This window comes from Pseudophryne corroboree, chromosome 2, assembly GCF_028390025.1.
Source record: "Pseudophryne corroboree isolate aPseCor3 chromosome 2, aPseCor3.hap2, whole genome shotgun sequence".
Lineage (NCBI taxonomy): Eukaryota > Metazoa > Chordata > Amphibia > Anura > Myobatrachidae > Pseudophryne > Pseudophryne corroboree.
The window spans coordinates 220,664,456-220,691,730 of NC_086445.1; the positions used below are offsets into that span (position 1 = coordinate 220,664,456).

At 45.2% G+C, this 27,275-nt stretch overlaps 1 protein-coding gene across 3 annotated transcripts in view; it reads right to left on the reverse strand.

Moving 5' to 3' along the window:
* The window catches only part of KIF5A (kinesin family member 5A), a 215,802-nt gene that overhangs the window by 57,808 nt on the left and 130,719 nt on the right, over positions 1-27,275 (reverse strand). For all 3 annotated transcript variants that reach the window (XM_063952348.1, XM_063952347.1, XM_063952349.1), the window contains 9 exons: positions 25,271-25,395; positions 22,484-22,588; positions 22,188-22,336; positions 21,679-21,827; positions 19,393-19,568; positions 19,227-19,295; positions 17,610-17,816; positions 10,196-10,342; positions 943-1,131 (listed from right to left, as the gene is read on the reverse strand). In XM_063952348.1, coding sequence (XP_063808418.1) covers positions 943-1,131; positions 10,196-10,342; positions 17,610-17,816; positions 19,227-19,295; positions 19,393-19,568; positions 21,679-21,827; positions 22,188-22,336; positions 22,484-22,588; positions 25,271-25,395 — 1,316 coding nt within the window. The remainder of the gene's footprint in view (positions 1-942; positions 1,132-10,195; positions 10,343-17,609; positions 17,817-19,226; positions 19,296-19,392; positions 19,569-21,678; positions 21,828-22,187; positions 22,337-22,483; positions 22,589-25,270; positions 25,396-27,275) is intronic.

Sequence of the window (27,275 nt, forward strand, 5' to 3'; positions counted from 1 at the left end):
CTGTGAAGGACCTAATACTGTGCTACTATACGATGTACATTTTCTATTGTGTAATATTCCGGGTCTATAGCTAGATTTTTGCAGCTTCCAATTAGTCACCGGCTGCTGCTGTTATTTGTGCATAATCTATCTTGAATTGCATGGGTCTAGAGCAGTGGCAGTTTAAGAGGGGATAGGGCCCCTGTGCAGTCTCCGTGCAGGCCCCCTCTTCTGTTATGGGGGGTCATTCCGAGTTGATCGCTCGTTGCCGATTTTCGCAACGGAGCGATTAAGGCTAAAATGCGCATGCGCATGGTACGCAGTGCGCATGCGCTAAGTATTTTAACACAAAACCTAGTAGATTTACTCACGTCCGAACTAAGAATTTTCATCGTTGAAGTGATCGGAGTGTGATTGACAGGAAGAGGGTGTTTCTGAGCGGAAACTGGCCGTTTTCTGGGAGTGTGCGGAAAAACGCAGGCGTGTCAGGGAAAAACGCGGGAGTGGCTGGGGAAACGGGGGAGTGGCTGGCCGAACGCAGGGCATGTTTATGACGTCAAACCAGGAACGAAACGGCCTGAGCTGATCGCAATCTGTGAGTAGGTCTGGAGCTAAGAATTTTTTATTCGCAATTCTGCGAATCTTTAGTTCGTTATTCTGCTAAGCTAAGATACACTCCCAGAGGGCGGCGGCCTAGCGTGTGCAATGCTGCTATAATCTGCTAGCGAGCGAACAACTCGGAATCACCCCCATGGTGCAGTAGATTCTGGCAATGTCTGTACCATAGTTTACTGTGTATGCGCAGGTCTCCGGGAACATGGCACCCTCGCGATATAAATAAAGCTCTTACATAAAACTTTTTTTTTCCTTTACCATATCCAGAATTTTAAATATATCCAATATATTATACTATCCAAGCAAGAACATTTGAAACCAACACAAATGCCACATATAGCTTCTTACCTGTGATATAAGCAGCTGGCATGAGGACAGCTCTCGCCCAGTCACTTCCATCTTACGGTGACATTCCACCTGGAGGTTCTCCAGCTGACGACACCGTTTAACCACTGATTTCACCTCAGATTTGATCTTACTGATATACAGGCGTGCCACGGTGAACTCTTCCTCTATGGCACCACTGATCTCTATGGGCTAAAGAGAAAGTCAAAATCAGTAATTGCACTATAAACCAAACTAAAAGCTAAAGGTAAAAGAAGCAGATGGTCAGAAATGAGAACAACCATTTCTTAATATAATCTAAGCCCCATCAATCAACATAAAGTGAAACTCCAAATACTAAGTTATTTCATGTATAACAAACGGATCTTTTCTGCTTCTGTCTGTTGGAAATAAAGCATCTACTACAGCCTGCAGCCCTCCTTACTTATGGGGTATAGACAGGTCCACTGGGAGCCATGGGCACTTTAAGAGATTAATAGTGTGGGCTCGCTCCTCCGTCTATGCACCTCCTACCAGACTCAGTCTAGAAACTGTGCCCGAGGAGACGGACATACTTCAAGAGAAGGAAATACACAGATAGTGGTGAGATTCACACCAGCTCACACGTACAACAAAAGGAAAGCCAAGCTAACCAACTTGGAACGAATCAGCAACGGCTGAACTAACCAACTGAACCAAGTAACAGTGCAGGAATATGAAGCACTGAACGGGCGCCCAGTATCCTCTACGGACTATGAGAAAAGGATTTACCGGTAGGTAATTAAAATCCTATTTTCTCTTACGTCCTAGAGGATACTGGGGTTCCATTTAGTACCATGGGGATGTACCAAAGCTCCCAAACCGGGTGGGAGAGTGCTGAGGTTCCTGCAGACCTGATTGACCAAACTGAAGGTCCTCAGAGGCCAAAGTATCGAACTTGTAGGACTTTGCAAACGTGTTCGAACCTGACCAAGTAACTGCTCAGCAGAGCTGTAAAGCCGAGACACCCCGGGCAGCCGCCCAGGAAAAACCCACTGACCTAGTAGAGTTTTGGACATGGCAAACTTCCCGTGGAATAAGCATGCTGGGTAGTAAGTTTGATCCAGCGTGCCATAGACTGCTTTGAAGCAGGACACCCAATTTTATTGGGATCATAAAGACAAACAGCGAGTACTATTTTCTGTGATGAGCTATTCTTTTTACATACACCTTCAAAACCCTCACAACATCAGAGACTTTGAAGTAGCAGAGGTGTCGGTGACAACTGGGACCACAATAGGCTGGTTGATGTAAAACGCAGACACCACTCTGAAGTAGTGATGTGCACTGGAAATTTTTCGGGTTTTGTGTTTTGGTTTTGGATTCGGTTCCGCGGCCGTGTTTTGGATTCGGGTGTTTTTATACAAAAACCCCTCAAAAACAGCTTAAATCATAGAATGTGGGGGTCATTTTGATCCCATAGTATTATTAACCTCAATAACCATAATTTCCACTCATTTCCAGTCTATTCTGAACACCTCACAATATTATTTTTAGTCCTAAAATTTGCACCAAGGTCGCTGGATGGCTAAGCTTAAGCGACCCAAGTGGCCGACACAAACACCTGGCCCATCTAGGAGTGGCACTGCAGTGTCAGACAGGATGGCACTTTAAAAAATAGTCCCCAAACAGCACATGATGCAAAGAAAAAAAAGAGGTGCACCAAGGTCACTTGATGGCTTAGCTAAGCGACCCAAGTGGCCGACACAAACACCTGGCCCATCTACGAGTGGCACTGCAGTGTCAGACAGGATGGCCGATTTAAAAAATAGTCCCCAAACAGCACATGATGCAAAGAAAAAAAGAGGTGCACAAAGGTCGCTGGATGACTAAGCTAAGCGACCCAAGTGGCCGACACAAACACCTGGCCCATCTAGGAGTGGCATTGCAGTGTCAGGCAGGATGGCCGATTTAAAAAATAGTCCCGAAACAGCACATGATGCAAAGAAAAAAAGAGGTGCACCAAGGTCGCTGGATGGCTAAGCTAAGCGACCCAAGTGGCCGACACAAACACCTGGCCCATCTAGGAGTGGCACTGCAGTTTTCTAGTGAGAGGATGAGTGCTTCCATCCTCATGTGAATCTGAACCACTAGCCATGAACATAGGCCAGGGCCTCAGCCGTTCCTTGCCACTCCGTGTCGTAAATGGCATATTGGCAAGTTTACGCTTCTCATCAGACGCTTTTAATTTTGATTTTTGGGTCATTTTACTGAACTTTTGTAGTATACTTGACGACACAGAGGTAGAGCAATGGACTACTGTACCGTACTGCTATATTTATACTGGTGGTCAGCAAAATTCTGCACTGTCCTCCTACTATATACTGCGCACAACTAAAATGCACCACAGGTATGGATGCATAGTATAGAAGTATGTATGTGAGTGCAATAACAACGGCAGCCTGTACAGGGATGGTTAATCCCTAATAGGATAATGTACAAAAACAGAGAAAATGTACTGGCGCCGGCTGAATCCCAAATAATGAGCAAAATTTTTCAATAAAAAATAATTTCATACATTTATTGAACATACAATAGTATTTAAAAACGTGGACTAAAAAAGGCCTTAAAACTAGATGATGAATAAGTAGAAATATCTATCTTAATTGAAAAAGGTTGCGACCACCTGAGTCCCAATATTGACAAATGTCCCGTATTTCTGACTAGGACTTAGTCCTCCATAAGGTCCTCAATGTAAAAGTATGGATATTACCCGTTCACATAGGAGCAGTCCCCAAGGTCTCAAGTTGCAATCAGAGATCCAGTAGCATCAGGGGTAGGTCCTGGGTTTCCAAAGAAACAGAACTTGTGAGGATCTTTGTAGGAGCAGATGAGTCCAATAATTGCCAGTTATAGGGAAATTGGGTTTATAGAAGAAATGTCGGTGGTCCAAACCAAAATGCAAGCTCAACGCGTTTCGCTGGTCTTAGTTGTTGCCAGCTTCCTCAAGATGCATAGTATACTTGACGACACAGAGGTAGAGCAGTGGACTACTGTACCGTACTGCTATATATATACTGGTGGTCAGCAAAATTCTGCACTGTCCTCCTACTATATACTGCGCACAACTAAAATGCAGCACAGGTATGGATGCATAGTATACTTGACGACACAGAGGTAGAGCAGTGGACTATTATACCATACTGCTATATATATATATACTGGTGGTCACAGCAAAACTCTGCACTGTCCTCCTACTATATACTGCGCACAACTAAAATGCAGCACAGGTATTGATGCATAGTATACTTGACAACACAGAGGTAGAGCAGTGGACTACTGTACCGTACTGCTATATATATACTGGTGGTCACAGCAAAATTCTGCACTGTCCTCCTACTATATACTGCGCACAACTAAAATGCAGCACAGATATGGATGCATAGTATACTTGACGACACAGAGGTAGAGCAGTAGACTACTGTACCGTACTGCTATATATATATATACACTGGTGGTCACAGCAAAATTCTGCACTGTCCTCCTAATATATACTACAATGCAGCACAGATTTGGAGCGTTTTTCAGGCAGAGAACGTAGATATTTTCAGCACACTGAGCACAGATATTTGCAAGCACACTGAGCACAGATATTTGCAAGCACACTGAGCACAGATATTTGCAAGCACACTGAGCACAGATATTTGCAGCACACTGAGCACAGATATTTGCAGCACACTGAGCACAAATATTTGCAGCACACTGAACACAGAAACTGAGAGAACGCAGCCACGTCCTCTCGCTATCATCTCCAAAGCACAAGTGAAAATGGCGGCGGCGCGCGGCTCCTTATATAGAATACGAATCTCGCGAGAATCTGACAGCGGGATGATGACGTTCGGGCGCGCTCGGGTTAACCGAGCAAGGTGGGAAGATTCGAGTCTGCCTCAGAACCGTGTAAAATGGGTGAAGTTCGGATCCCGAGGAACCAAACCTGCTCATCACTACTTTGAAGCCAATTGTTTCTGAAAGAAAATGGACAAGGCCGATATCTGGACCTTTATGGAGCCCAGACGTAGGCCCACCAGCCTGCAGGAAACGACCCAGATGGAAATCCACCGCAGAATAATCACTGCTCTCACACCAAGAGACGTATCTCTTCCAAATACGATAGTAATGCATAGACGTTACCCCCCTTCCTGGTTTGGATCATAGTCGGGATAACCGTTTTAGAGATCCCTCTCCTGGCTAAAATCAAAAGTTCAACTTCCATGCCGTCAAACGTAGCCGCGGTAAGTCTTGAAAGATGAACGGGCCCTGTTGCAGAAGATCCTCACGAAGAGGTAGAGGCCACGGATCTTCGAGGAGCATCTCCAGAAGGTCCGCATACCAGGCCCTTTCCACTCCCGGAATAAAGACCGCTGACAACACCACAGCGTTCCTTTCTGCCCAGAGGAGAATTCATGACACCTCTGACGTAGCTGTTCTGCTTTTCGTTCCGCCCCATCGGTTCATGTACGTTACTGCCGTAACACTGTCCGACTGGACCCGAATTGCCTAATCTTGAAGAAGATGTGAGGCCTGCAGAAGGGCGTTGTAAATGGCCCTAAATTCCAGAATGTTGATTGGAAGGATTACTTCCCGACTTGACCATCTTCCTTGAAACTGCACCCCCTGAGTGACTGCTCCCCAACCTCTGAGGCTTGCGTCTGTGGTTAGCAGAATCCAGTTCTGAATTCCGGACCTCCGACCCTCGACGAGGTGAGAAGTCTGTAGCCACCACAGAAGGGAGATCCTGGCTTTTGGCGACAGACGGATCCTCTGGTGCCTGTGAAGATGCGATCCAGACCATTTGTCCAACAGATCGAGCTGGAAAGGTCTTGCGTGAAACCTTCCGTATTGAAGTGCCTCGTAAGAGGCCACCATTTTCCCCAGAAGGCGAATGCACAGATGCACCGACACCCGGGTTGGCTTCAGGACATCCCGAACCATCGACTGGATTACTAATGCCTTTTCCAACAGAAGGAAAACCTTCTGCGACTCCGTGTCCAGTATCATTCCCAGGAATGGGAGCCTCTGTGATGGCTGTAGGTGAGATTTCGGAAGGTTTAGAATCCACCCGTGATCCTGGAGAAGTGTGGTTGAGAGACCAATGCTGTCCAGCAACCTTCCCCTGAACGGTGCTTTTATCAGGAGATCGTCCAGGTACGGAATTACGTTCACTCTCTGTTTGCGGAGTAGAAACATCATCTCTGCCATCACCTTGGTGAACACCCTCGGTGCCATGGAGAGACCAAATGGTAGGGCCTAGAACTGGTAGTGAAAGTCCTGCAGTGCAAACCGTAGATAAGCCAGATGAGGCGGTCAGATTGGAATATGAAGGTACGCATCCTTGATATCCGGAGACACTAAGAATTCCCCTTCCTCCAGACCTGAGATCACCGCTCTCAGAGTCTCCATCTTGAATTTGAACACTCATAAGTACGGGTTCAACGACTTGAGGTTCAAAAATGGTCTTACCGAACCACCTGGTTTCGGTACAACAAACAAGTTGGAATAGTATCCCTTGTTTAGCTGATGAGGTGGAACTGGAACAATGACGTGAGTCTGTACCAGCTTTTGGATGGCATGTTGTAAAGTTATACTTGCCTCTTGTGAAACGGTCAAGCCTGATTTGAAGAATCTGTGAGATTGGAGCTCTTGGAACTGCAGTCTGTAGCCCTGGGAAACAAGATGTATGACCCAGGGATCCTGGCACGAACTCGACCAGATTTGACTGTAGAATTGTAGGCACACTCCCACCTGACAGCCTTCTAGGCATTATGGTCCACCGTCATGCTGAAGTCTTGGAGGAAGCAGAGCCTGAGCTCTGTTCCTGAGCACCTGCTGTTGCTGGTTTGCATGGTTCACCTCTTGCGCTGCTGGAGGACGTAGAAGCACCTCTGGAGTTGCCTTCGAACTTGGCAGTCCAAAAGGACTGTAACTCAGAAACTGAATAAGTCTCTTGGTTGGGGGGGGGGGCTGCGGAAGGAAGATATGTAGACTTACCCGCAGTAGCTGTGGAGATTTGTCTAGTTCATCTCCAAACAAGGCCTCTCCTGTGAATGGTAGGCCTTCCACGCCTTTCCTGGAGTCCGCGTCAGCAGTCAACTGGCGTAGCCACAAGCCTCTGCGTGCGTTAAGCAAGCCTATTACTTTTATGGCTTCCACCATAAAGTTCCCAGAGTTCTGTATATGCTGCAGGAGTAATACAACATCCTCCCCTAGGCAAGGATCTAACCCCTCAATTAGGTTACCTGACCATTTCACAATGGCTTTAGTGATCCACGCACATGCAATAGTGGGTCTTTGGACCACCCCAGCAGCTGTGTACAATGACTTGAGTGTAGTCTTAATCTTACGATCAGCTGCGTCTTTTAGGAAGGCTGCACCAGGAACAGGCAATACAATATTTCGTGACAGCCTAGAGACTGATGCGTCCACTATCGGTGGAGTTTCCCATTTTTTCCTATCCTCCAGAGGAAAAGGAAAAGATGAGAGCAACCTTTTAGGGATCTGAAATTTCTTTTCGGGATTAACCCACGGTTCTTTTAACAGGGTATTCAATTCCTTTGACGCAGGAAAAGTGACGGAGGACTTCTTTTTTACATTAAAATAAGATTCCTTACACTCCTCTCACACCTTATCAGGAATATGCAGCACATTTCCGATGGCCTCTATAAGAACCTCTATTTCATGTGACAGAGCTGCATCCCCCCCTCCAAGTCCACCTCCACCTCCTCCATGTCTGACCCTTCAGCGTCTGAGTCAGACTGCAGGATATGGGCCAGAGATCGCTTTTGCGGACAGGTGGTAGGGGACAGAGACGCTGTTTTGGGGACTGAGTCTCTGTTAATAAACTCATCCACAGTCTGTCTTAAGTATTGCGTCTCTTTCTCATTGCGGGACAATTTTGTAGTAAGAGTTGAGATGATTCCCTTAAGAGAATTAACCCATTCCGGTTCAGCCCCGCTAGCCTGTGAACCCTGAGTTCTCAGTAGTGAGCCCCCTGGTGAAGAGGAACACTCCGCTGTACAAGAAACACACTCTTTGCCTGACATAATGTAAATGTGACAGCACACACACACACAGGAAAAAGGTTAAGCACAATTAACCCACAAAGAGCCCTTCAGGGAGACACAGAGTTGTTTGGAGCCAGCCCCCACCGCGCCCTTATCGCTAATGTCAAGCTTAGCTGGGTCACAGACTAAGTATCCTGATAGGGGACTTAGTACACTAATAGTCGCTCCCCCCCTGCTATGATCACCTGGTACCGCTGAGGTAATCTGGAGTCACACTGCAGGAGCTGCGCGTCCCTGTCCTGTCAGCGTCTGTGTCCACTGCAAAGGGAAAATGGCGCTGGTGAGCTGCTGGATCCTCTCATAGTGAAGCCCCGCCCCATCAATGGCGCAAGGTCTTCCCGCTTTTTTTATACTGGCTGAGGATTCTGGTGCTTAAAATGGAGAAAACCGTTTTAAGGCTGTTGTGCTAGTATGGGTACTGTGTACAGTTTACGGGGACGCAATTGTGTACTGTTTCCGGAGATGCATTCCGCCCCGTGTAGAAGCCGAGCGTCTCTGTACCCTCATGCAACTATAATGGCCGGCGCCCCGATAGCCAGGGCGCCGGCTCCGTACTCACCACTTTTCATTCGTCTGACTCTGTACGCTCGCCGTGGTGGGGCTTGCGAATAGGTCCCTCAGGAGCTCAGTGTCCTGTCAGCGGGGAATGGGACCATTAACCCTTCAAGAGGTTAGGCCGTCCCCCCCTAAGTCCCACAAAGCAGGCAGGCTGGTGCCAACCAGCCCTGCCTGAAAATAAGAAACATAAAAAATAAATGCAGAAACTCTTCAGGAGCTTCCTTCAGTGTGACAGGCTCCTCCGGGCACATTTTCTAAACTGAGTCTGGTAGGAGGGGCATAGAGGGAGGAGCCAGCCCACACTATCAAATTCTTAAAGTGCCCATGGCTCCTAGTGGACTCGTCTATACCCCATGGTACTAAATGGACCCCAGTATCCTCTAGGACGTAAGAGAAATAATAATTTGGTAGCACTTAAACATCTACAGTGGGAAACCATCTGGTTCTCCGCCATCGATGGTAAAAGTATTCAACATTGGTCATGGACCATCAATAATTTCAACTTATCGATGGTCATTGGCCATCCCTATCTCAATCTACCAAAGGTTCTTCCTGCTAGCAAAAGCAGTGCTATCGATGGATGTAGCCCCTGCTGGAGAAAAGCTCTGCCAAGGTTAGCTGCAATATAAGTACCACTGCAGTACTTTTCCATAGAATTAGCTGACAAGAATTAAACCCATTAAGCTCTTGTGTAAGCCATTTTTTGTCAGCTAATTCTCCAGGTATTGGCCCTCATTCAGGTTGAATCACAAAACGCGATCCAACTGCAAAAATGACAAAGAGGATGCGGGCGCATACGCAGGGGGCGGCAACGCTCCAATTCCTAGGTGGATCACAAAGATGGCGGCGGGCCTCCTGCAGTTGCACACAGGCTGCGCCGGCAGGAGACTACCCTATGTTTTGCGATCACGCTGAAATTGCGGTGCGACTGCAATATCAGCATGGTTTCAGGAAGGGGGGGGGGGAGACGGCGGATAGCATGCTGGGCGGCCTTGCCCTGCGATGGGTGGCCCCCAGCATGTGATCAAAAGGATTGCAAATGCAGCTACTTTGCAGAATGTGCAATCCTTACTGAATCGGGTCCATAGAGTAATTGTTATGCTTGGGGAAGATTCGGTCTCTTTAAGCTTATGGGCTGGGACCACAACAAATGAAAAATGCCTAGCCGGAGTATAAAAACTGTATGATATCTACTGTAGTTGGGAAGTACTGGAAGCAGAGCCGTTCTCATGTCTTCTGAGGGACAGTATAGGACCGGCCAGAAGGGAAGAATCTGTCGGAGTTGGCTGGCTTAACAAATATTGCAATATTTTGAAACTAATATTCCATGAAATTAAATGAAAAACAGTTTGAAATGTAAGAACATGTATGTTTATTTTATTTAAATAGTGCTGTCATGTACCTCATGCACCACAGTTAGCTGAGTCCTGTGGATTACAGCCCATTGAATATATATTGCGTGTGTGTGTGTGTGTGTGTGTGTGTGTGTGTGTGTGTGCGCGCGCGCTATGCTGGTTATATATGGATAGTGATAGAAAACGAGCCTTGCCACCATTTCTTAGTAAACAGATCGGGTTGTCCCACTGGTTTCCTTGTATGTATTGTGCACTGTCACTCACCAGTTTAAATTCTCCATTGCCCACAATGACACTGAACTCACTCAGGTCTTTCATAAGGCCATTGAGAACCTCTGCGATCCGCTTACGTTGATGTGTACTGTACTCCTGCAGACGATGTAAATCATTTTCCAGAGCAAGGAGAGTGGCCTTAAAAAAGGAACAACAAATATATGATACATTCCTCAAAGTCATCTTTAGAGAGATAGAAAGTCTTAAAACATGCTAAAAAGATTTAAATGATAGTTAAAAACACTTCACAGTGATACAGATCATAATAGAAATCCAGTTGTACAGAAAACAGTTTGAAAGCAATCACTGCATTACAGTATCTAATAGGCAGGTAGGATGATCAGGTAGGATGGGAGGGGGAGGGGACAGGACTGGTGTAACTGAAGAAAGAGTTAAAAACACATTTTAAGTTAAGAAAACAGAAGTGTCAGTGCTAGTATGTCCGTGTGCCTATCCACTCTGAAGAGAGGTAATGCTGCAGAAACACCAAAGGGTCATTAACTAAACTGATCCCCAGGATTATGTCTATCAGATTTACCCCTAAACCAAAATGGCAAAGGGCAGGCAAAATGGCTGGTGGTCATCTTGGACTTGCCCATCAGATGTACATTTACTAAAGGTACCTTATAAACCACATCATCTCTAGTATGAAAGGGAGGGAGAGCTATACATTCTATGAAGTACGCTATCATGTAATCCAGAACAACCCAGTAGATGTTCTCTTATATTAGTGTGGAAATCATGCTCTTTGGTATACTTTGTCTTTTGAAAGAACAGCTAAGTCCATCTGAGGGGTTACCCAAGTCACTCAGCCAGTCCTGTTTATGGCGGTCTTCATATAGAGAGTAGAGATAAGACCAGGGACGTGCGGTGAGCTAAAAGGCTAAGGAGGCGATAAGACCCTCTAGGCTAGGTGATCTAAGACTTAGGGGGATGTGTATCAAGCCTCCAAGAGAAATAAGCAGAGAAGCAGCGCATAGCAACCAGCTTCTTTTATTTTAAAGACTGTGCTAGATAAATGATAGCTAGAAGCTCATTAGTTGGTATGAGAAACATCCACTTTATCACTCTTAAGGTTTGATACATATCCCCTTTTAATTAATTAAGTGTGGTGAGATTTTCACACCAGCACACCATAATATAACCTGGCCAGGAACGGCTGGTAACAGAAAAACAGCAACAGCTGGACAGTAAACACAGAACAGATAACCTGCAGAAGTCACTGCACAGAGTCGGGCCTCTTGTCTATGAGAAAAGGATTTACTGGTAGGTATTTAAAATCCTATTTTCTCTAGAATCCATAAGGGATATTGGGGACAGAATTAGTACAATGGGGATAACCCAAAGCGTCCAGAATGGGTGGGATTGTGTGGAGACTGCTGTAGCATCGCCTGCCCAAAGTGGGTATTCTCTTTGGCCAGGGTATCAAATTTGTAGAATTTCACAAAAGTGTTCTTCCCCGACCTGGTAGCCGCTCGGCATAGTTGCAAGGCCGAGACTCAACGGGCAGCCGCCCAGGAAGAGACCTTGTAGAGTGGGCCTTCAGTGACTGAGGAACAGGTAAGACTGCCGACACATAGGCCTGTTGGATAGTAAGCCTAATCCAACGAGCATTGGTCTGCTTTGAAGCAGGACAACCCTCTGCGCATCATAAAGCACGAATAAAGAATCCGTCTTCCTGACCCGAGCTGTGCGCCTGACATAGATCTTCAAGGCACGCACAACATCCAAAGACTCCGGAGGGGCCGAAGCCTCAGAACAGGATGGAACCACAATAGGTTGATTCAGGTGGAACGCGGAGACAACCTTCAGCAGGAACTGCTGTCTAGTCCGGAGCGCCGCTCTGTCCTCGTAAAATACCAAGTATGGACTGTTACACGATAAGGCCCCCAATTCTGAGACGCGTCTAGCAGAAGCCAGGGCCAATAACATCACTGTCTTCCATGTGAGGTACTTGTCTTCTACCATCATCAGAGGCTCAAACCAGGAGGACTGTAGAAATTTCAACACTACATCCAAAGCCCAGGGTGCCGTAGGCGGCACAAAGGGAGGTTGTATGTGAAGTATCCCTTGTAAGAAGGTCTGGACTTCTGGCAACACAGCCAATTTCTTCTGAAAGAAAATTGAGAGAGCTGAAATCTGGACCTTAACGGAATCCAGACGTAAGTTTTTTATCCACACCAGCCTGCAGGAAACGTCCCAAGTGAAACTCCGCAGGCGAATACGTGCGTTCCCCGCACCAAGAGACATGATAGTTTTAGGACGTCACAGGTTTTCTGGCTTGCACCATAGTGGCAATGACCTTTTTGGAAAGCCCTTTGTGAGCTAGGATATTCCGCTCAACTTCCATGCCGTCAAACAAAGCCGCCGTAAGTCCGGGTAGACGAACGATCCTTGGTGAAGAAGATCCTTTCTTAGCGGCAGAGGCCAATGGTCTTCGACAGACATGTCCGGAAGATCTGTGTACCACGCTCTTCGGGGCAAGCAGAATTGCTTCTACTCCTTGATGCCGGAATCTCTTGAGCACCTTTGGGATCAACGGAATCAGAGGAAATATGTAGACCAGCTGGTAAGGCCAAGGCGACATCAGTGCATCCACTACACTCGCCTGAGGGTCCCTGGTTCGCGAGCAGTAGCAGTGAAGCTTCTTGTTGAGGCGAGACGCCATCATGTCGATCTGCAGTTATCCCCACCTGTAGACAATCTGTTGAATCACCTGAGGATGTAATCCCCACTCCCTCGGGTAGAGGTCGTGGCAACTCAGGACATCCGCTTCCCAATTGTTCACTCCTGGAATGAAAATTACGGACAGTGCTCTTGCATTTCTTTCCGCCCAGAGAAGTATTTTTGACACTTCTCGCATGCAGGCCCTGCTTTTTGTCCCTCCTTGTCGATTGATGTATGCCACTGCCATGGCGTAGTCCGACTGAACCTGGATCGCCTAATCCCTGAGTAGAGGGGAGGCCTGAATCAGAGCATTGTGGATAGCCTGAAGTTCCAGAATGTTGATCATAAGTAGGGCCTCTTGGGCAGACCACCTGCCCTGGAACTGCGCCCCCTGGGTGACAGCTCCCCATCTACTCACAGGCTCGCATCCAATGTGAGGAGGATCCAATCCTGAATCCCGAAACGTCGACCTTCCAGCAGGCTGGAAGGCTGTAACCACCACAGGTGTGAAATCCTGGCCTGGGGTGACAGCCGAATCATTCAGTGCATCTGAAGATGTGAACCGGACCACTTGTCCAGGACGTCCAATTGGAAGGGTCTGGCATTGAACCTGCCGAACTGTATCGCCTCGTACGAGGCCACCATTTTCCCCAACAATTTTATGCAGAGATGAAACTCGAGCAGGTCGGAGAACCATGCGAACCATCTCTTGAAGTGTTCTCACCTTGTCCTCTGGGAGGAACACTCTCTGAGCTACAGTATCCAGTATCATACCCTGAAACAAGAGCCTTTGAGACAGTTCCAGTTGAGACTTCTGTAGATTGAGGATCCACCCGTGGTGAGACAGAAGTTGGATAGTGCGATCTATATGGAGCAGTAGAATCTCCCTGGAACTTGCTTTTATCGGGAGATTGTCCAGGTAAGAGACAATGTTGACCCCCTGGACTCTGAGTTGGAACATCATTTCCACCATCACCACCGTGAACACCCTCGGAGCTGTAGACAGGCTGAAGGGCAATGCCTGAAAGTGGTAGTGATCGTTCAGTAGGGCAAACCGTAGATAGGCCTGATGAGGTCAAATCGGGATATGGAGGTAGGCGTCCTTGATATCCAGGGACACGAGGAATTCTTGTTGTTCCAGACACGCAATCACCGCTCCCAAAGATTCCATCTTGAATTTGAAAAGCTTCAGGTAAGGATTCAAGGACTTCAGATTCAAAATGGATCTCACAGATCCGTCTGGTTTTGGCACTACAACCAGACTGGAGTAGTAACCTTATCCTCGCTGTAGCAGGGGTACTGGAACAATGACCTGGGACTGGACCAACTTGTCGATGGCCAGTATAGCATAACACACATATTTCCCAAAACTGGCAAGCCTGATTTTAAAAATTGTATGGGAGGAGCACCGTCGAACTCCAGCTTGTAACTCTGAGAGATAAGGTCCCTTACCCAGGCATCTTGGCAGGAACCGTCCCAGATGTGGCTGTAGTGACGTAACTGAGCTCCCACCACGAGATCCTCTCGGAGTGGGTGGGCACCGTCATGCCGAAGTCTTTATGGAAGCTGAACTGGTGCTCTGTTCCCGAGAGCCGGCAATGGCTGGTTTCTTAGGCTTACCTCTGGAGCCTCTAGCTACACTGGAGGCACCCCGGGCCCTAGATCAAAATCTGGAGGACCGAAAGGACTGAGTAGACGGTCCCGGGTAGGTACGCCTAGCAGGCAGAGCCCCTGAAGGGAGAAACGTGGATTTCCCAGTAGTAGCTTTGGAGATCCATGTGTCCAATTCACCTCCGAAGAGCCATACACCTGTGTAGGGAAGAGATTCCACATTACGTTTGGAATCAGCGTCTGCAATCCATTGACGCAACCATATGGCTCTGCGTGCAGACACAGCCATAGCAGTGGTTCTAGCATTAATATTGCCAATCTCTTTAAGGGAGTCACAGAGGACTCTTGCTGTGTCCTGAATGTGTTTCAGGAAAGTTACAGTAGTAACCAAGGTCATATCACCCGAAAGATCCTCCTGAATCTGAGTTGCCCATGTATGAATGGCATGTGTCATCCAGCAACCAGCAATGACCGGCCTTTGAGCTACACCTGCAGCAGTGTAGATAGGAAAATAGAGACCACGCTAAAATCTATCCCCCGGGTCCTTTACCGTAAAAGAACCAGGAGCAGGGAGCACCGCCTTTTTAGAAAGGCGAGAGACAGAGACATCTACTGCTGGACATTCTTCCCAGAATTTCCTGCCTTCACGGGCAAATGAGAAGGTATATAAAAACCTTTTGGACACCTGATATTTTTAATCAGAATTTTTCCAGGCTAATTTAAATAAATCATCCAATTCTTTGGAATCAGGAAAGGTGACAGTCAGTGTGTCTTGTGGGAGGAAAAATGACTGCTGATTAGTGGCGTCCTCCAGGGGGAGCTTTAACACATCCCGTATAGCCAATATGAGGGGTTCTATACCCTGTGTAGGGGTGGAATCCCCACTAATGGGGTCCCCATCATCCCCATCCACATGTACATCATCATCAGAATCTGTTAGGATTGCAGGTAAAGCACATTTTCATGTACCTGTAGACACCGGGGGATGGGAAGCATCAGCCTTAGCAGTTAGGCTAGCCACTGCTTGTTGCACTTCTTGTGTTTCATTGGCATTGGCAGTGAGCTGAGATGACATATCCAACATCATAGTTTCTATAGCCCCCAGCCAGGAAGGCTCTGGAATCTCCCCCATGTTGTTATCAGAATTTTGTGATGACTGACTACACTGCTCACATGATATGGGGCCAGATGAAATAGGGGAGATCTGGCATTACATACACTGCATAACTTCTGTTTCACTATAATGAAATACAGACAATATACACATACAACACAGACTGAATACAATACAAGCCTGCCTATTGCATGTGAGAGGAGACACAGAAGAGAGGACCCCAGCGCTCCCAACGCTGCGCAGCCCCAGTGAGACTGTCAGCGTTTTATGTAGTACAATAAAACAGTAATACTGCTATACAGATCAATTGTAAACTGTGCGCTAATAGCGGCTCTACCCCTCTACACCCGGTACCAGCGTTCCTGTGACCGTTTTGAGGAGCTGTATGAGGCTGCTGCTGTTCGCTTATGCAGAGGAAGGCGCCAAAATGCAGCTGAGCCCGCTCTGATGTAGCTCCGCCACCTGCTATGGCGCCAGAGCTACTATAAGATTTTTATACTGGCAATGTCTCCACAGGCTGTGTAGCCTCACATAAATGCTTGGTACAACATACCTCCCGCCAGTCTCATGCACGGTTACCCGCGGGTCCGTACGCCTCACCCACGCTTCTGCCGCACAATGAACTGGGGGGGCCCCCCTAGCAGTGCCCCCGGTTTATACTCACCACGACGATCACCTTCAGGCTCTGTTAGGGGTGTGCGGCAAGCTGCGGCTGCGACAGCTAAGGCGAAGTGCCCCGCTGAACAAACAGCCCCGCAGGACTGTGGTCCTGCAGCAGAAAAGCGGCTCTACACCTCATGAGGCTGGTGACCGTCTCCCCCCCTAACTCCCACGGCGCAGGTATGCTGTTGCCCAAACAGCATACCGAAACAAACAAAAGTTTTAAATGAAATTGAAGGAAAAAAAACTCTGGAGCTGCAGAGTGTGCATCCTCTCCTGAGGGCATTTTTTTTCTAAACTGCCTATAGGAGGGGGGATAGAGGGGAGGAGCCACCACACCCAGTTAAAGAAATTTAAAGTACACTGGCTCCTTTGGACCCGTCTATACCCCATCGTACTAATTCTATCCCCAATATCCCTTATGGATGCTAGAGAAATTGGGTGAAGGTATAAGGGGACAAGAGTCTTAGCAAGACAAAACTACAAGAGAAGATTCTTCCTTAGTGCCCATATTTACATCCAATACTTTGGAAGACAGGGAGAGCCCTGAGAACACTGGTATGGGATAAACGGTGATAAAGATGTAGACTATAAGCATGAAGCTTGTATTGATGGTTTCCGGAGTAAGGCGAGTTTCCTTCATCCATTCATTTCAGGCTGTTCTGTAGGAGAGACCATTTCTGCCCTTTCAGTTTAAAAAGCAAAAAAACGAGGGGCACGAGATCTGATAGATGCTAAATACAATGACCGCGGTGGATTGGTGGAATTGATATACTGTAGTAATAAAGCTCACAAATAACATGCTGCTGGGAGATCAAAAGGCACGTAACAATACAAAACAAGCTCTATCTTATCTAAGTGATCATCACTCAATACTGCAATCAAAACAGGATTATTTTTTTAAGAATAGTTTAGTATCAATATAGTTCAGATATAAAATGACAGTAAAATTCAATATAATAAGGTTTCACTAAGGGGTTATTTACTAAGCCTTGGATGGAGATAAAGTCGCTGGAGATAAAGTACCAGCCAATCGGCTCCTAACTGTCATTTTTGAAACACAACCTGTGACACGGCAGTTAGGAGCCGATTGGCTGGTACTTTATCTCCAGTGACTTTATCTCCACCCAAGGCTTAGTAAATAGACCCCTAAGTCAGGCAAATCACACAATGAATAGAAAAGCAATGGGACAGTCCCTTTTCCTCAGAACATAATTATAGCACACACAGATCTTCCATATTTGTTCATGCTCTGAAATCAGTGCTATTCCCTACAAAAAGATTATTAGACAGTAGGTGCAATATCCCCATCTTGTGGTCACAACAGAGAATAGATGAGCTGCGTCTACTTACAACTTTCTGGGACAGCTCCTCAGCAAGGATTTGGTTCTCTAGAGTTTTATCCTCCACTTCCTGGGACTTTTGATCATAGTTTACAGCTAGTTCCTCTAGAGCCTGCAGAACCTCCTTCACTTCTTCCTTGGCGCAATCATTCTCTGACTGCAAGCGACTCAGTTCCATCTGCACCTTGTCATTGTCTCCCCGGGTGGATACTAAGAGCTGTTGATGAATGAACAATTTTACAGTCATGTCAGTTATGCTACTAACATACATTGGTGGAGATGTCACACATAGGGTGCATGGCTGCCAGCTCTGGGAAGTACAGCACTGCTCCGGCAAGCTGCACAGGCTGTAGGGTGTGTCTGCCAGAGCGCTACTGGCTACAGGGTGCCATTCCATCCAACCTGCAAGCCACATGCAGGTGCCAACCCCAGGGTGATGCGCCCAGTGCAACCGCACCGCTCGCACACCCCTAGTTACAGTCCTGTCTGCACAGCACCAGCAGACGGAAGCTCCAAACCATGTAAAACAGCATGTGTCCTCTATACCTGGCATGGGACTACAAACAAAGATGACACATGCCGTTTCACTGCAACAAATAGTACACTGCTAGCCGCCTAATTCTGACACACAACAAGCTCTGTCACTTTTATCAATAACATGTTGCCATATCTGAAGTAGCGAGCAGCGACCCATGAAACACCTACCATAAGACCTGCATTTTAGAATAAATATATATTTTTGGAAGTGGTATATACAGTAGATAAACCTTTGTTGGATCATTCACTCTCACTTTTACTACTATTGGACAATTGAAGAGACAGATATCAGGAACATTGGTATTCAGTATAGATTCATCTAGCCAACTTGTGCTTCTAGCTATAATGGAGCAGATGTACTAAGGCCCTCATTCCGAGTTGATCGCTCGCTGCCGTTTTTCGCGGCGCAGCGATCAAGTGAAAAAGTGGCAAATCTGCGCATGCATATGGTACGCAGCGCGCCTGCGCCAAGTACTTTCACACAAAACTTTGTAGTTTTACCCAAGCTCGAGCGACGCTTTTCAGTCTCTCGAGTGTACGTAGTATGATTGACAGGAAGTGGGTGTTTCTGGGTGGCAACTCTGCGTTTTCAGGGAGTGTGCTAAAAAACGCAGGCGTGCCAGGCAAAAACGCAGGAGTGGCTGGAGAAACGGGGGAGTGGCTGGCCGAACGCAGGGCGTGTTTGTGACGTCAAACCAGGAACTAAACAGACTGCAGTCATCGCAAGATAGGAGTAGATCTGGAGCTACTCAGAAACGGCATGACATTTTTCCTGTGTAGTTCTGCTAATCTTTCGTTCGCACTTCTGCTAAGCTAAGATACACTCCCAGAGGACGGCGGCTTAGCGTGTGCAATGCTGCTAAAAGCAGCTAGCGAGCGATCAACTCAGAATGAGGGCCTGAGCCTTGCAGAGTGATAAAGTCCCAGCAAATCAGCTACTAACTGCCATGTTACGGTCTAGAAATGAGTTAGGAGCTGATTGGTTGGTACTTTCTCTTTCTCCACTTTATCTCTCTCCAAAGCTTAGTGCATTTGCCCCATAACATTGCTTTTCATTCTCCTTGCAGAAGACCCATCCTGTCAGTATTACCTCATCTTGATCCAGCATTTGCTGCTTGAGCTTTTCTACCAGCTGACTCTGCTGGTTGATCTCATCGTCCTATAAAAGCAAAAAGCAGAAAGGGATTTGCTAGCTTAACTTGTAAAGAAGAAATAAACCAATGACAATGTGACTCTTACCGAGCCCTAGTGTGTACCTTGTCATCCAGCTGCTTATACATCTTTCGGATTTCCTCCTCATACTTCCTCCTCTCCTCTTCTGAGATTCTGATCACGATGGAAGAGTTATTATCATTGACTGGTGTCTCATCACAGGTGTCCTGTATGAGCTGATCCTCGTCACTCAGCTGCTCTGTCTCAGGCACGTTCTCACCTATAGAAAAAAGCTCCTTTAATAACAACAATTCTACTGTCCAGGTAATGTTCTGGCTGAGCCACTGAATTTATTGTACCACAGCTTTATCCCATGCAATAGCTACAGCAGAGGTTCCCAAACTGTTTTGAATCACAGCACCCTGGAGTATCAGAATTTTTTTTTATCACAGTACCACTAGGCCAAACGTTTCTTATTGAGAAATTCAGAATAAAATATAAAATTGAGTAAATTGTGTTTATATATCATCCTTAGGTTCAACTGCGTGGTAAGGGACAAGATTTGCTTCTGCTTCTCCACATATTTTATGTCAGCATTGGATTTGTCTATTACATTGACCATAAATAATTGAAATTAGTGCTTGATCACCAATCCAATACACCTCTGCAAGCACCCCGAATCACTCCAGGGTGACACAGCACACAGTTTGAGAACCACTGAGCTACAGCATAATTCTCTCAGGAGGAAGCACCAAGAAACATGATCTGGGACTGCTCCTTTGCCCAGGAATATGCTTTCATATCACTCAGTACTTTATGGACTATTTCCTGGAACTAATATATATGGGGCAATCTCAGAGGCTTTGTACTATGAACTGTGTTAAGGACACTTTATGGCTTGTCAGAAATCATCCAGAACTGTCATAGGCTGATTCCCAGCCTACAGAGACTCTGTTTCATCAGGTAGTCCTGAGGAATAATAGCAAGCCGCTCTCCTTCTCCCTTTCTCTTTGTATGTATCTGTGGGGGTAATTCAGACTGGATCGCTGCAGCGGCAGCAATCGCAGTCTGAATTACTGTGTGGAGTGTGCGTGCGCAGCGGCCGCACTGATCGTTCGCACCACGGGAGCCCAATGAGATGCTATCAGCATCTCACTGGCTGTGATAGCCTCTGCCTGAATAACAAACTGGGTGATAACAAACAGTCAGAGGTAGGAAGGCCCTGCTCGCAATCTATAGGGAAATAGGCATGTGTACACAAGGAAAGGTGCTATCTATTGCATAGTTGTTCGCCAGATTGCAAAGGTTCTTGGAGGGCTGTATGATATGGTCATACAGCAATGATGAACCGGGTTCGAGAGGAAGGGAAAGTGAAGAATGAGAAGACATGTGAGGATATGTGTGGACTGTACAGAGTGGATGCAATTTGATAGGAAGGTTTATGAAAGTTATGTGAGCGGTTCTGGAATTTGATATGCTTTCCTAAAGAGGTGAGTTTTCAGGGAACGCTTGAGGGTTTGGAGACTAGAGGAGAGTCTTATTGTGCGTTGTAGGGCATTCCACAGAGTGGGTGCAGCCCGATGAAAGTCCTGCAATCGTGAGTGGGAGCGAGTAATGAGTGTGGATGAGAGATGCAGGTCTTGTGAAGAGGTCGGATTGGGAGATATTTTGAGATAAGCGAAGTGATGTACGTTGGTGTAGTTTGGTTAATGGCCTTGTGTGTGAGTAAAAGTATTTTATATTAAATGCGGTAGAGTACAGGTAACCAATGGAGGGACTGACAGAGTGGAGACGCAGACGATGAACGTCTAGCGAGGAAGATAATCCTCGCCGCTGATCATAATGATCATAGATGTGCTAAATTTAGCACATGTACGATCAACTCTGAATTACCCCCTGTGTTACAATAAAGCTATAGGTGCCATCACTTACCCTCTTCATATTTCCACCACTGTAATGCATGATATTGTCTTACCTGATCCAGATGGCTTCCAGCTGCGTCTTTGAGGTTCCAGAAGTCATCTGATCGTCACTTCTGGATAATACCTCCGATCCTCCGGCGGTCCTGCAGGTATTTCTCCCCTATCCCTAACCCCTACCCCAAACCCTCCCTCTTGTGCCTAATCCAAACCTGCCGCTCCCCACAACAGTAATGTCAATGTTCTGACAATCTCAACGTGTTGCTTGTTGGCAGTGTAAATATGTTGACATTGTGATATCAGCATTATGAAAGTTTACATTGTCGACCTTTTGACAACACCCCTCCCCCTATTTATGCACCCTTTTCATAAATGTATCTTTCTTTCAATAAAGACCCAGGCATGTGACCCCTGGTTCCCCCTTTCCTTAACTTGGGATTTTGCTCTGAGAAGTCCTGGACAGCTCCTTACCACTCCTCCAGCGACTCAGTTCAGCTTCCAACTTTTCAATGGTCTCCTTCATGGTCTTGTTCTTCTCCTTCTCCCTCTCATACTTCTTCTTCCACTGTTCAGCTGTCAGCTCCAAGTTGACGGATGCAGTATTCTTGATGGTCTTGGCCCTATAGAGAGAAAGTAATGTTTAGATGGAAAGCACAATTACTGCGGAATAGCAATAATAAATGCAAAACATGCCTGACTTTGCATTTAATATTATTGCTATTTAAAATCTCGGGGTCAAAACTGCAGAGAATGGGCAAAGTACAAAAGCCCAAATATATATACAAATATTGCCCAAGGTCACAAAATAAAATAATATCTAACAGCAGTTTGTAAGATTATTAAAAGCACTTAAACAGGTTATAAGATGGATGTTATCAGTGATAAACAGGAACTGAATGAAGGACATAAACACAGTATAGTATAAAAGCAATACTTATTTATTAAACACTAATATGAATTGTACTGTTAAGTCCTGCTACCTCTGGCCAAACATGAGTGTAGACTTGGTCTCTGCGTCGTTGTAGCTGGATGGGGAGCAGCAGATGAACATGGTTGTCCTACAGTTCCCACCCAAAGAGTCTTGGAGGATTCGGGTCATCTTGCTGTCTCTGTAGGGAACGTATCCTTTCTAAAACACAAAAGAGGAAACATTGCTGTAAAAAAGTGCTTGTTTGGTTCATAAATAATGATGAGTAAATTGCTATAGAATGGCGCTGTGATATTGTATATAATTATTGGCAGAACGTTACTGTAATGCAGTACTGGCTGTCCTTACCGCTCCTTCTGCCAGAGAGGATATGACATTTCCCAGGGCAGATAGAGATTTGTTGATGTTCTTAGCTTCATCCAGAACAGAACCTTCAGCTCCGGTTTTACTGACCTAAATAGATGGCAGAGATTGTGCACAAGAGAATGAAGACCACAAAATGTCTCTGTGACTTACAGAAAAAGCGATATTATATTCATCTGTGGAAGCCACAAGATAATTTACCAGGGAAGTGACAGCAAATACAGTGACCTACAAACTCCACAACAACTTAGCTGCCATGTCACGGGTGGCTTTCATGGGGCTCTATAGTATTAACAATCCAGCACCTTCACCTCTGATTATCATAACAGGTGTAGTCATAATATTTATACAGCACGGATGGTGGAATGGTCAGCATTACTGCCACACAACGTCATGCACTGGGAGTCCCACTATGGCCCTCACTGTGTGGTAGGGATCATACGGGTCTATGTACTAAGCCTTGTAGAGAGATAAGGTGGACAGAGATAAAGTACCAGCCAGTCAGCTCCTAACTGCCATGTTACAGGCTGGGTTTGAAAAACGACAGTTAGCAGCTGGTTGGCTGGTACTTTATCTCTCTCCAAAGCTTAGTACATGGACCCCTTAGATTGTAAGCTTCACTGGGGCAAGGACTGATGGGAATGGGTAAATATTTTCTGTAAAGTGCTGCAGAACGTGTATGCTTTGAGGACCCTTTTCAGTAACGATTGCAAATTCTGCTTTTTACCAGAATTTGCAATCCTTTGAGTCGCATGCTGGTACCGCCATCATAGGGAAAGGCCGCGCCGCATGCTAACTGACTGACAGGCAGAGGCGTTCACATTTACTGTGGGTCACTTGCAATAAATGCAGGCGCATGCTCAGGATGGGCCCTGCACATGAGTCTGCCGGGCGAACGCAAAAATTCCAGTTGGATTTGCGATCCAACCTGAATTAGGCCCTATATCTAGTAATAAGAATAATGTATGGGAACATTAGAAGTCACGAATAATAAAAGTTTTTATAGGAAAGAAAACTGTATAGAGAAATGTTTGTGTAGCAGAACCATAAGTGAAAACATTTATAATTGCAGGCAGCACCCTCTTACCACTCCGTCTGTCTGCTAATACCCAGTGTTGGTCTATTTCTGCGTTTTTCCGCAATTATAAGGTTCCACGGAGTATGCTGGTGCTATATTAATATTAAAAATAATTTTGTCTATCTTCTACTGTACTGGTGTAAGCGTGAACATCTGTCATTTGTCAGCAATATATCAAATACAACTGTGGTGATTGTTCCCCTATTTGCAGAACCCTGCAGTCTGTAGCAATACAGCCTCTAAAATAAGCATACTGCAGAAAATCAATAAGCTTTGTTTAGGCTGAGCACTCATTGATTTTACAGTATTTTACAGGGCTATATTTCATGGCCACTACCCCAATGATTGAGCAGAGTTAACAATAATTTGTTTCTACGCAGCATGCTTTTACTGACACAGTAACTGCAATTATATTGAATAAAACATTGTAATGGGTTTAGATGACTAGAAGACGGATGGAAAGGAAACCCCAAATACTGGCTTTATGTTTTATCATTGCAGTGCTCATCTTTTATATATTATTGAAAAGAAAAGAAGTGACATTTATCATAGCAGGCAGCATTATACCAGGCCATAATGCGGGAAATGGTTACGTAAAGCAAGGAGGCACTTCTGAAGGGCGATCAGGGACTAACACTTCTCTATGAGCAAATTATTTTCAAGTAATCTTATATTTTGTTTTTCTGATGATTTTCTTGGACTTCCCTCTCTCTCCAGGTTTACAGACAAATGGGTATATTTACTAAAGATTGGTTTTCATCAATCTAAATCAATGTTGTATTTCTGGGGCTTAAACCTACATGTACTAACATTTAAAATCTGATATCAAAAATCATCTGTTAGCACATAGGTTCTCAAACACTAGGGCAGATGTATTAACCTGGAGAAGGCATAAGGAAGTGATAAACCAGTGATAAGTGCAAGGTGATAAACGCACCAGCCAATCAGCTACAATATGCAAATTGACAGTTAGGAGCTGGTTTTTTTATCACCTTGCACCTTATCACTGGTTTATCACTTCCTTATGCCGTCTCCAGGTTAATACATCTGTCCCTCTGTCCTCAAGACCCCAAACAGTTTTCCAGGCCTCCTCACATAATCGCAAGTGAAATAATAATTAGCTCCACCTGTGGATCTTTTAAAAAATGTGTGAGTAATGACTACACCTGTACACTTGCTGGGTGACCTGGAAAACGTGAGCTGTTTAACGTCCTGTTGACAGAGAGTTTGAGAACCACTGTGTTTGTAAATGTGTGTTACAGCCCCCAAAATTTAGATCAATTTCCAGCAATTTAAAATCTATGAAAATCGACCTTCAGTAAATACAGGCCAAAGTACCAAAAGCTTAAATGATGCAAATAGGAAAATGGTGTTATTGGTAGAAGTCCCCATTCACACCCTGATACTGAGAAGTCTACAATGAGCACATAAGTGGCCACACATCAGAAAACATCTCTGCATTATACTACCCACAGTAAAGGACTGTCAGTATGACTGACCTGTGCAGAAACCATTACATTTGGTTGCCCCCACTATCCTTGAATTTATTGTCAAAAAAGTATAATTAAATAAAGTCATTTATATAGGCATTGCGATTCCAGGTGTATGGATTTTTTTCCCCTTTATTATACAGTATACAGGATGTCATCGGTGTACAGTAATGATCTATGTCAGTTCCTGACTAATTTTCTGACCTTTTCACTGCCTGCCAGGTCAACCAAATACAGCTTCCCACTCAGCTTCTGCTCCGTCTCCACATTCTCCTGTTTGATATTGATAAGGAAGATGCTGTGACTACGGGAACTGTGCTCATTCATGTCTAAAAAAATAAAATAATAATAGAGTATTTAGGATAGGAGTCACCTAAAATACACAAGAATGAGGTGAGGAGTCATAAACAAGTACTATATGAACATACATAACAAGAGGGAAGGCTATATGTTTAATATATATTTCTAAGCACAGTGGACAACAGAGAACCTAAACAGAACAGTGGAAATGTGAAGCACAAGAGCATATGGTGATAGAACACACAAAACTCTGACAGGTTCATTTACTGATCACAGTGCAAGCACTACCAACAAGCACCTACAATTCTGTGACAGACATATTATGCTTCCATGTGTTATTATGGTCACTGCCTAGCCTACATACACCAGGTACACTCACTTTATTCAGGCAGATTGGGCTTTCATTTGGTAGTATATTTGGGGGGAAATAATAAAAACACACACACACATATATATATATATATATATATATATATATATATATATATATACATACATACAGTATTTGCTGGCGTATAAGACTACTTTTTTGCCCTGAAAAACATGCCTCCAAGTGGGGGGGTCGTCTTATACGCCGGGTGCACTTCAGTTGGGATAGACATAGCTGCCATAGTGGCCTTCCGATACTCGCCCGGTGCCCATAGTGGCCTCCCGATGCCCGCCCACCTCATTCTACTCACCATCCAGTATCGCGCGATATCCAGTGCGGCCGCGGCGGGTCACTAGTGCCAATTACAGGGAGATGCAGGGACTGGCCGGAGGCGCTGCAGTCGCGTTGTGGCCGTACAATGGTGACAATGGCACTAATACTAATGGCACTCATGTGAAACCGGTAACACTAAATGCACACAGGGGTATACTTTTATAAATTTTACAACTTTCTCCTCGCCCCCTCCCCCCTTCTTATGCATACCTTGATAAATACTCCCTATCCAAATCTCTTATCAGGTCATAATATACAGTATGTCACAAATCTGATGTTCTTTTACGTTTTATTTGGTGTGTGGAAGGGGGTAGTCTTATACGGCGAGTATATAACAAACTCTATATTTTGAGTGGAAATGTTGGGGGTCGTCTTATACGCCCAGTCGTCTTATACGCCGGCAAATACGGGTATATATATACAGCTACCAATAGGACCGGCACTCCCACAATGATAACCAGCTGCCCTGGTGCCCTCTGATATGGATTCAATAGCATATAGATAGGAAATAATCAGCGGCACTCAGGGTCTCTTCAGTGAAAAAAGACGATGTATTGAAAAAAATGACTGCATTAATTTTTTTCAATACATCGTCTTTTTTCACTGAAGAGACCCTGAGTGCCGCTGATTATTTCCTATCTATATGCTATATATATATATGCTATATATATATATATATATATATATATATATATATGAAAAAAAGGGGGGATGGGGGCGCCAGCGACCAACGGTGTCTAATGGTTTTTTGAATAAAATATGAAGAAGTGGCTGGATACGTTCAGATAAAATTATACAATTCAATTTAATTCATAAAAGAAAAAGGGTGGGATAAAAGTTTACAAGCATAGGGCATTATTTAAGAATACACCATAAAAGATTTTTTAAAATACGGATACACAAAATATGAGAATAAAAAACATCAATATTCTAAAAAGATAAAAACACAATGCTTATCTTTTAAAATGGAGGGTCAATTCAGAGGTGTATACATACACACACACACACACACACACACACACACACACACACACACACACTTAATAAAATAAAATAAAATCTGTTGCCAAATGAAAAATAAGTGACAATTTGCTATCAATCAGTGCAACCACAGAAATTAACCCCAAAATGTGATAAACTCATTACTTAGCATAGGTTTATTAGTTGTATGTCCTTAGCCTAATGTCCTATGCAGTTACAGAGTTC